Consider the following 10,996-nt stretch of genomic DNA (forward strand, 5'->3'; position numbering starts at 1 on the left):
CCCATTGGTGGAATCAACTACCAGAGGAGGTGCGAGCCCTGTGGGACTATAATCAGTTCCGCAGGGCCTGTAAAACTGTCTTTTTTCAAATGGCCTATAAGATGGAATCCTGAAGTGAAACCTAGCCATCTGATATATACATATATACTGCGTTGTACTATAGCACCTTTAACTGTTGTGGTTTTAATTAATTTATATAAATGTATTTTATTGTATTTTATTGTATAATGTATTTATCATAATCATGGTACATACCATGTCTTGTGAGCCGCCCTGAGCCTGCCTTGGCGGGGAGGGCGGGATATAAATAAAAGTTTATTATTATTATATTATTATTAAATGACAATAGTAGGTGAATGACATTAAGAGGCACAATTGGATCAGGCATGATATGTAGAGGGATAATAGCCAAGGTCTCTATTCAGTCCAGGAGTATGTATTGTCTTTATCTTAATTATAAGTTGCAATTCAACACTCTTTCTAATCTCCTTTTGAAATTCTTTTGGAGAACAACTGCTGCTTAGTTTAGCAACTGAATGTCCCTCCATTGCTTTTTTGAATGTTGTAGTTTTGAATGTCTAGACTCTTTACTCTTTGTTGTAGGAACTGGCCTGTCTGTCCAATCTAAAGGGTGGAAGGGCACGGCTGACATGTGATGACATAAATCTCAGAGGATGAGAGGGAGTATGAACCTGAGATAATATAGTTGATGTTGATGAGCCCTGTGATGCTGTTGCTAGGATCTATATGAGAGCAAAGCTGGCATCTTGGTTTGCTTCAGGCCTTGGTACCAGAGCCCATAATACTGTTAAGTAGTTGTTGTTAGTGATGATGTTGATGATGATGATGATGATGATGGGTGAGAAGTTGTTTCAGGTTAGCAGGTTGTATGTAAGCAAGGAAAGGTTAGTCCCCCAGTGTCTGTGTGAGGGAAGTATCACTATCCAGCATGGGTTCTAGTGCAATAATTCATTGATCTGCCTTGAGTTGTAAGCTGTATGCTCATGTAACATCACTGGTGGACACATACAGTTTGCAATTCAAGCCGGTTCAATGGATGATTAATGACCTACAATCCATGCTGAGTAGAGACACTTCCCTCACACAGGCACTGGAAGGCCGATCTTATGTGTCTAGTATACAAACAAGGATGCATCTGTGCCCCTTTGTTTGGATCTAACCTAGTTTTGTGCTGGTGAAAAGCAAAGGAGAGATCCAACACAACCAGCCAACATGTGTATCTGAGGGATCATGGAACCTGGATATTCAAAAGCCATATGGAACAAGGGGCTGGAACAGAGACAGGTCAAGCTTGAGTGAAAAAGCTGGCTTCCTGTTTTCCCAGTCTATGTGTGGGCTTACAGTGGCATGGTGCCTCACCAATATCAGGGTTACATCAGCATCACCTTGCATTGACATGCAAGTGATTTCATGCTGCATATCTCCCAGCGGGGGGAGGGGTGAGCTCCCTCTTGGGTATCCTGCCCCCCCCCCAGGGAAAGTGTATGCGCAATACATAGCCTCTCATTTCCCGGTGTAGTGAACGCCACGTGGTCACTGTCTGGCTATGCCTGGCAGATGGTCACTGCAATGGCCTCTCCTGCATTACTGCATCCGTGGCAACACATTCCCGCTGCCCCCCCCCCCCCCCGTTTCTCAGAGTTTGCCACATCATGGTGCGACCAAATGTCTGGCGGTATAACCGGATGGGCAGGCTGGGCTCACCAACCATGCCAGCCAAGAGAAGGAAAGCTCTAACATCAAACCCAGGCAGATAGAGCTCGTTAATGTAACACCTACCACCTGGAGGACTCACTGCCAGCGTCCCAGCTTACTGGGCCATGGCAGATGACCCCAAGGTGAAAGGGTGGAGCCAGTACCGCGCACACTGTGCTTCACCTAAAAATTCCTCTGCAAAGGCCTGAAGGGCATATCCACATACACAACCCACAACACACCAAATCCTGCAGCGATGGGCAAGGGGCGAACCGGCAGGTGGAAGATGCCACTGGAAGCCGCAGTCCCGATTCTGCATGTAGGCGGTTCAGGGTATTGGTCGCCTGATGCTGACCCGGAGACGAAAGCATTTTTCGGCAGCACCCTGAACGACCAAGCAGCCTTATTTGGGACAGCACTGCTTGCTCCACACGGAGAGGGACCTAGAAAAGGTGGCCTAAACAAAGCTCGTCTCCCCCACCCCAGTTGGCTAGCCGCGGTCAACAGGCATCCTTACTTGCGGTCAAAAAATAACAACAAAGAAAAGGCATGCACCTGCCTCACAAAGTGTGCAAAGACTAAAGCTTGTGTGTTGGAACATCAGAACCATGCTTGACACAGTAGACAGTGGTCGCCCTGAACGACGCTCTGCTCTAGTTGCCCACGAACTTCTCAGGTTGAATATTGACATAGCAGCTCTCAGTGAGGTCCGTTTCCCTGAGGAAGGTAGTCTTCAAAAACATGGTGCTGGCTATACCCTCTACTGGTCAGGTAAGTCAAAGGCTGAGAGCCGCCTTTCTGGCGTTGGCTTCATGGTCAGGAACTCCATTGCCTCCAAACTCGAAAACCTGCCAACAGGTCACTCAGATCGCATCATGTCCATGCACCTCCCACTTCAAAACAAGCAGCATGCAACACACTTCAGTGTGTATGCCCCAACCCTTCAAGCAGATCATGCAGAAAAGAACAAGTTCTATGCTGATCTACGCAACCTCGTACGGAAGACCCCTACAGAGGACGAGGTAATCATCCTTGGCGACTTCAATATCAGAGTAGGTAAAGACTCGGAAGCCTGGAAAGGAGTACTTGGCAAACATGACATTGGCAACTGCAATGATAACGGGCGCCTCCTGCTAGAATTCCGCACGGAGAACCAGCTCACCATCACCAACACTATCTTTCAGCAGAAGAACAGCCTGAAGACAACCTGGATGCACCCACGGTCCAAGCACTGGCACCTTATTGACTACATTCTGGTGCACCAGACAGACCTTCGAGATGTCTTACACACCCGAGTAATGCCCAGTGCGGAATGTCATACGGATCATCGTCTTGTACGCTGCAATCTCTGTCTTCACTTTAAACCCACACCCAGGAGAGGAGGTATCCCTCGGAGGAAGCTTCAGGTTGGCAGCCTTCAGTCAGCCGAAGTTAAAGCTGCCTTCCAGGCAAAACTCCAGTCAAGAATTGAGGACCCCAGTTGCCCCACAGATCCTTCTCCAGAAGCACTCTGGGAACACCTAAAAACTACCATCCTGTTGATCTTTGAAGAAGTCCTCGGGTTCTCCACAAGGAAGAACAAGGACTGGTTTGACGAGAACAATCAAGAGATCCAAGAATTACTAGCGAAAAAGAGATCTGCCTACCAAGCACATCTTGCTCAGCCCTCCTGTCCCGGGAAAAAAGCAATCTTTCACGCAGCATGTAGCAACCTCCAGCGCAAGCTTCAAGACATTCAGAACGAGTGGTGGACCAAGCTTGCAGAGAGAACCCAGCTGTGTGCAGACGCTGGTGATTTAAGAGGGTTCTACGAAGCCCTGAAGGCAGTATATGGCCCATCATATCAGGCTCAGAGTCCCTTGCGGAGTGCAGATGGCCAAGTGCTCCTCACAGACAAGGCATTCATACTGAACCAGTGGTCGGAGTATTTTCAGGTTCTCTGCAGTGCCAACCGCGTAGTTCAAGATTCAGCAATCCACCTCACCCCACTTCAACCAGTGAAAACAGAGTCGGATGAGATCCCCACCCTAAAAGAGACTGTTAAAGCCATCAAGCAACTGAAAAGTGGCAAGGCAGCGGGAGTTGATGGAATCCCACCAGAGATCTGGAAGCATGGGGGCACAGTACTACATAGCACACTTCACAAAGTACTTGTCACCTGCTGGGAACAAGGCAAACTACCACAGGACTTTCGTGTTGCAATCATCATCACTCTACACAAGAACAAAGGGGAAAAGTCAGACTGCTCCAACTACCGGGGGATAACCCTGCTCTCCATCGCAGGCAAAATCCTTGCCAGAATACTCCTGAACAGACTGGTGCCCACCATTGCAGAAGAACTCCTCCCAGAGAGCCAGTGCGGCTTCAGAGCTAACAGGAGCACCACCGACATGGTATTTGTTCTCAGGCAGCTCCAAAAGAAATGCAGGGAACAGAACAAGGGTCTATATGTGATTTTTGTCAACCTTGCCAAAGCTTTCGATACCGTTAGGAGGAAAGGCCTGTGGCAAATCTTGGAACGTTTAGGATGTCCCCCAAGGTTCCTCAGCATGATCATCCAGCTACATGAAGACCAGCGAGGCCAAGTCAGACACTGCAATGACCTCTCGGAGCCCTTCCTAATAGGCACAGGTGTAAAGCAAGGCTGCGTTCTCGCGCCAACTCTCTTTACGATCTTCTTTAGCATGATGCTTCAAAGAGCCACAGTAGTTCTAGATGATGACGATGGTGTCTACATCTGCTATCGCACCGATGGCAGCCTGTTCAACGTGAGGCGACTAAAGGCTCACTCCAAGACAATGGAAAAACTTATTTGAGAGCTACTGTTTGCTGATGATGCTGCACTCGTTTCCCACTCAGTATCAGCTCTGCAGCATATGACATCCTGCTTTGCAGAGGCTGCTAAGCTATTCAGCCTAGAAGTTAGTCTGAAGAAGACAGAAGTTCTCCACCAGCCTGCACCCCAGGAAGATTATCACTCTCCCTGCATCACTGTGGGTGAATCAGTTCTGAAGACAGTCCAGCAGTTCAGCTACCTGGGGTGCATCATCTCAGATGCCAAGATCGACAAGGAGATTGACAACAGGCTGGCAAAAGCAAATCGTGCATTTGGCCAACTGCACAAAAGAGTGTGGAGCAACAAGCATCTGAAAAAAGGCACAAAGATCAATGTTTACAAAGCGGTTGTGATGACAACCCTCATCTATGGCTCCGAATCGTGGGTTTTATACCGTCATCCTGCGACTCCTTGAGCGCTTTCATCAGTGCTGCCTTCGCACCATCCTCAACATCCATTGGAGTGACTTTGTGACCAACACTGAAGTCCTTAAGAGGGCAGAGGTTACAAGCATCGACGCACTGCTGTTGAAGACGCAGCTGGGCTGGGCAGGGCATATTTCTAGGATGGAAAACCACCACCTTTCCAAAATTGCTCTGTATGGCAAACTTTCCACCAGCCATTGAAATAGAGGGGCACCAAAGAAGAGGTACAAGGACTCCTTGAAGAAATCCCTTGGCACCTGTCGCATCAACCATCACCAGTGGTCTGACCTAGCCTCAGATAGCAAAGCATGGAGACACACCATCCACCAGGCTGTCTCTTCCTTTGAGAATGCACGCATAGCTGGTCTTGAGGACAAAAGGAGATTGAGGAAGAATCGCACTGCTACAGCACCAACCCCAAATCAGACTTTTCCCTGCAGCCACTGTGGCCGGATCTGCCTGTCCCGCATTGGTCTTGTCAGCCACCAGCGAGCCTGCAGCAGACGTGGACTACTGCACCCTTCTTAAATTTTCGTTCGCGAAGTCAAGCTGAGAGAGAGAGAGAGAGATCTCCCAGGGGGAGGGGGAGCTTTGTTTACTATGCCTACTTTCCCTCTGCCTCCTGTGTAGGAGACACTGTTAACAGCTGGTGGGGGAGTAATAATGGCTAAGTCCTTACAGAGCAGAAAAAGAATGGGAGGGGGCAGGGGAGATATTTACAGGATTAACAATAAAAAAGGAGCCCAGCCACAGACAGATACATGGACAAAGTACAGGGTACACGGCTGCAGGGTATTCATACTGATGATACAATTTAATAATGTGAGTAGCTTATTGTAAGATAAAAAAGGTAAAGGTAGTCCTGCGCAAGCACCAGTCATTTCCGACTCAGGGGTGACATCGCGTCACAATATTTTCATGGCAGACTTTTTATGGGGTGGTTTGCCATTGCTTTTCCCAGTCATCTACACTTTCCCCTCAGCAAGCTGGGTATTCATTTTACCGATCTTGGAAGGATGGAAGGCTGAGTGAACCTCGAACCGGCTTCTGCTGGGATCGAACTCACATTGTGAGCAGAGCTTAGGACTGCAGTACTGCAGTTTTACCACTCTGCGCCACTCTGCCCAACTCTATTGTAAGATAACAAATGTATATATATTTCACTGCATCCGAGAGAAAGTCCTAAAATAGCAACAATTCCTATCCACAAATCTATATACAGCTGAAGATGAACAAGGTAGTAATGAATTTTATCCACAATTCCTTTTTAAACTAAAATAACAATTTCAGTTCATTACTCTTGTTTCAGGTAAGGTGATGATACTTCCGATTCACAACTCTTTTTTTCAGATAAGATGAGACAAGTTTCCAGCTTCACCCTGTTTTGAATAAATCTTCACTGGAATTCTCTTATAGTACCAATTAAAGTGCTTCAATGCATTGTCAAGCTTCAAGGTTTTTAGCCAGCTCCTGTTCTCCACAGCCATGTCCTGACTTGAACCATCTAGACCCAAATAGCCATTGTTCCCTCATCTAGGCTTTCCTGATATCAGCATACCTTCTGAGTCTCTATGGCAGACTACCAAAGCTTCCATGGTTGCCTCCTCCTGCCCCTGGACCCAGCCTTCCCCAGTAGGTTGTTGTCAGGCACCTGCCACAGATTGATATTAGAGAAAGTAGAAGAATTCCCTCTCCTTCCTGTAGTGTTTGTAAAGGAAGATTTGGAAATTTAAATTTTTGGAACTGCTCCAATATTTAATTTCTATGCCATTTAAAAATTGGCCAAGCTGAGGAGATTCTTAGTTCCAATGTTTACCCTTAACATTTGTCATCTTTAATAATGTAATTGAAAAGAGATTTGCTGTATCACTGTTTTTTTCTTGCCAGTATCTAATCTCTGTCTTTACCCTTCATTTTTGCCCCTTTCCAATGTCAATCTATGGTCAGGAGCCCTGATCTCCTGAGCAGAGTCTTTTTCAGAGCATCTTTTACCTCCTGATTCCTGAGGCAATAAATAATTGGGTTGCAAAGAGGGACTATGACAGCATAAAGAACTGAAACCAGTTTGCTAGAATTGAAGGAAGAGATGGCTTTGGGACGGGCATAGATGAAAATACTGGCAGCATAGAAGATAACAACAACTGTGAGGTGAGAAGCACAAGTGGAGAAGGCTTTCTGGCGACCTTTGGCAGAAGGGATCCGCAAGATGGTGGAAATGATGTAAATGTAGGATAGGATAGTGACACAGAGTGGGGTCAGGAGAATAAACAAAGCTAAAATGAAATCTGTCAGCTCAGACAAGGACATGTCAGTGCAGGACAAGTTCAGAAGTGGGGATACATCACAAAAAAAGTGGTTAATGACATTGGGACCGCAGTAAGCCAGCTGTGATATCAGGAGGACCTTCCACATAGAGATGAAGAAGCCACTTATCCATGACATAGCTGCCAGTTGGAAACAAAGGGTGTGTGTCATCATCACTGGGTAGCGCAGAGGGAAGCATATGGCAACATAACGGTCATAGGCCATGACAGCAAGGAGCACACACTCAGTACAACCTAATGCCAGGAAGAAATAGAGTTGCATCATACAGCCCACAAAGGAGATGCGCTTATTTTCTATCAGGAAGTTTACCATAGTCTTAGGCAAGGTGACAGTGATATACCAGATCTCTAAGAAGGACAAGTTGCAGAGGAAGAAGTACATGGGCTTATGGAGGTTTAAGTTCATCCAGACAGTCACCATGATTATGATGTTTTCGGTCAGTACCAATATGTAGACAATGAGGAACAACACAAAGAGCAGGATTTGGAATTCCATAGCTGTGGGGAAGCCTAGAAGAATGAACTCTCTAACTCTGGACTGGTTTTGTCTCTCCATGGTAGAAGGTGTGTTCTGCATAGAAACGACAGTAACAATGGTTAGTTAGAGTTTGTGTTTGTTTGTGAGAAAGGTGCCAGTACACATATATAAGGCTGTTCCAAATGCCAACAATTCTCCCTGCCCTCTGCAGATCCCTATTAGGCTGTTTCTGAAGGTCCACTGTCTCTTTCTCTAGCTGAGGGGGACAGGCCAGCACACAGGATCAGGACTGGGGGGAGTCCTGTAAATAAGTGCCAGTACTAAATTCTAGTGAGTATCATCACTAGTTAGTTACAAAACAACAACAATAATCTAAACACAAATGTATATAAAGAATAAACAAAGGTAGTATGGAGACCAATTTTCTAAACAATTCAGTCAATAGAATATAAAACATGGAAGATTCACTTCCCACCTGCAGCTTCCAAGGTAGCTGTAGGCATTTCATACACAGCCTCAGTTCTACATTTGTGCATGGGAAAGCGTTCTTTATTTATTTATTTAATTAAATCATATTTCAGTCTTGCTGTCTCTGCAAGTGGGCTCAGAGAACTGTTGCAATACATCACAGATACACTGATTATTAACTACATATAGATGCAGCAGAACTCTGGAAATACGTTAAAAAATTCTGTTTAAGGTCATGCAGTCTACTTCATGGCAGGATAGGAATTTGATTCTGTTTAGATTAACACTCAGGGCTTTTTTTTTTTTTAGCAGGAATGCATTTCTGAGTGGCTTGGTGTTAGAGAGTGTAGCCTAATATGCAAATGAGTTCCTGCTGGGATTTTTTTCTACAAAAAAGCCCTGCTAACACTTCAACCACCATGTCACATTCAGAGATCCCACCTGGGACAGGAGCAGTGAGGACAAGGGGATGGGTTAAGTCAGGATCTTCATTCAGTATGGCTCCAGAGAGGGACCCCAAATTCATCAGAACACAAAGCTCTTCAGGGCATTTAGGGGAAGAAGCTATCCCACAGATATGTTGGTCCAGGCCACATAGGGCTTTAAAAGTCAATACCAGATTCATAGTGGACAAAAGAAACCAATTTTACACAGAGAGGGATTAAAATGTGGAATTAACTGCCAGAGGATGTAATGATGGCCACAAGAATAAACAACATTAAAAGAGTATTAAATAGATTCATGCAGGATAATTCTATCAATGGCTTCTAACCACAGTGACTGAGAGGAACTTCCAGTTTCAGAAGTACTAAGCCAGATAATAGTCCAACACTTTAATGACTGCACTATGCTGGCTCTGTAGCCTCCCCCCCTCCGCTCCCCAGTCTTAATCTGTCTATGTAATATATAAATATTTTATATGAAGTGAGTAAATAAATAAATCTATCTTTAAAATTCAGTGCTCCTGAGTCCTCCATGAACATGAATGACAGCTCCATCCTATGCAGAGTTACATCTTTCTAACTTTTTAGACTTGAGTACGACTTTGATTAGGATGGTGGGATCTTTCTTTAAAGCTATCCCTCCCACACCTTCACAGAAGCAAATGCCTTTAATGCTATCCCTTCCACTCCTTCACAAGAGCAAATGCCTCAAGTTAGTTATGCATTATGTAAACCCCATTTTTGTTGCAGTCACACTCCTATGGTTTGAGGACTTTATGTTCAATCCCAGACATAGGGGCCTGATTAGAATCATTTGATGGTGAGGGAGACATTTGGAAAGGAGTTCAAGATTACATGACTATAAATATATGCTTTTCTTATTACCTAAAAAGTACCTAGATCTACATGGCAGTTGCATTGGTTTGAAGTGATAAAATAAAGTAGGAGTCCACTAGCACATTTAAGACCAACAAAGTTTTACTCAAAATGTGGGCTTTTGTGTGGTCTGGTCACCTCTAAAGCATAGGTTAAAATAACATTTTTTTGTAGAATGAAGTTAGAGTCTACTCTGTTCAAATGCTAAAAAAAAAAATATAGAAAACAGTGGATGTATATCTCTCAAGTATAGGTTAAACTAACAGCATCCTGGGGAGATGTTTGTTCCAAGTTTCATAATAACTTGTAATTCAGTGATTTCCCTTTCCATTATATTCTTGAAGTTTCTATGCAGTAAAACAGTTACTCTGAGGTTACTAACTGAATGTCTTGTGAGGCTGAAATGTTTTCCTACAGGTTTCTCAGTTTTATAATTCCTGATATCGCATTTGTGTCCATTTTTCTCTGACGGTAGGAACAAATATCTCCCTGGAATTGAACAGGGATATGACATGATATGATATGATATTATATGATATGATAAATTTATTGTCATTGTTCTCAAAAAAGGAAAATGAGAGCAACGAAATGAGGTGCTCTTCCACAAACATACCAACACATCAACACTAAAAAAAAGGACATATACATAGACCATTTAAATACATCTAAAACAAATAACCATATTGGTTTCTTATCTCATTACATGTGCTAAACCCATTCTCATCAAGTGCAGCTAAACATACCATAGTCTCCCTCCCCTAAACTGGACACAGTCTGACAATTATCAGACCTGACCTTGTTATTCCTTTAATCTGTTAAAAAACATTTTCACTATTTTTTATACTATTCACTGCCCGCTATTCTATACTAATTCACTGCCCACTCTCTGTGTATGTAGGACTGCTAATGCCATTCCATACTATTGTCTAATTAAGTGTTCTTTTAGCACACGAAATCTCACATTTTGAATACAACTTTGTTGGTCTTAATGGTGCTACTGGACTCCGACTTTATTCTAAAAAGTACCTGCTATTTACATTTACAAACAGGCAATCTCTCTATTTCTCTTTATGGCAGTCAGATTTTCCTTCTGTAACACAGTGTGGCTTTTAATGTACAGATGTGAACTAGTCCATAGGATGATTATGTGACTCAAGCTGTAGTGCAACCTTCTTCCATCAACTGCAATTTAAGAAGAATTTCATTGCAGAAGCCACAAAAATGCCATATTTTCTAAGGGGAAAAATGCTATATTGTGCAAAAGAACCTTGACTGATCCAGTGCCCTTCATTCACATGCAGAAAGTTCATGTTACTTAGCCCTAACTGGAAGCCACTAAAAAGGCTCAAGAAGAGAATGTCATATCCAGTTATTTCATGTTTTGCTATCAGAAATCATGTATGTGATCTGAAGCATGTGCCCTTGAGAGT

General features: G+C 44.1%; 1 protein-coding gene across 1 annotated transcript; it reads right to left on the minus strand.

Moving 5' to 3' along the window:
• Nucleotides 1-6,909: 6,909 nt before the first annotated feature.
• LOC132583531 (olfactory receptor 226-like) lies at nucleotides 6,910-7,857 on the minus strand. Its single transcript, XM_060255159.1, has one exon. The coding sequence runs from the start codon at nucleotides 7,855-7,857 to the stop codon at nucleotides 6,910-6,912; it is 948 nt and encodes a 315-aa protein (XP_060111142.1).
• Nucleotides 7,858-10,996: the final 3,139 nt, after the last annotated feature.

This window comes from Heteronotia binoei, chromosome 15, assembly GCF_032191835.1.
Source record: "Heteronotia binoei isolate CCM8104 ecotype False Entrance Well chromosome 15, APGP_CSIRO_Hbin_v1, whole genome shotgun sequence".
Classification (NCBI taxonomy): Eukaryota; Metazoa; Chordata; class Lepidosauria; order Squamata; family Gekkonidae; genus Heteronotia; species Heteronotia binoei.

Excerpts from the sequence above, each read along its gene's own strand:
- LOC132583531 (XM_060255159.1), bottom strand. The coding sequence starts at position 7,857 with ATGGAGAGACAAAACCAGTCCAGAGTTAGAGAGTTCATTCTTCTAGGC.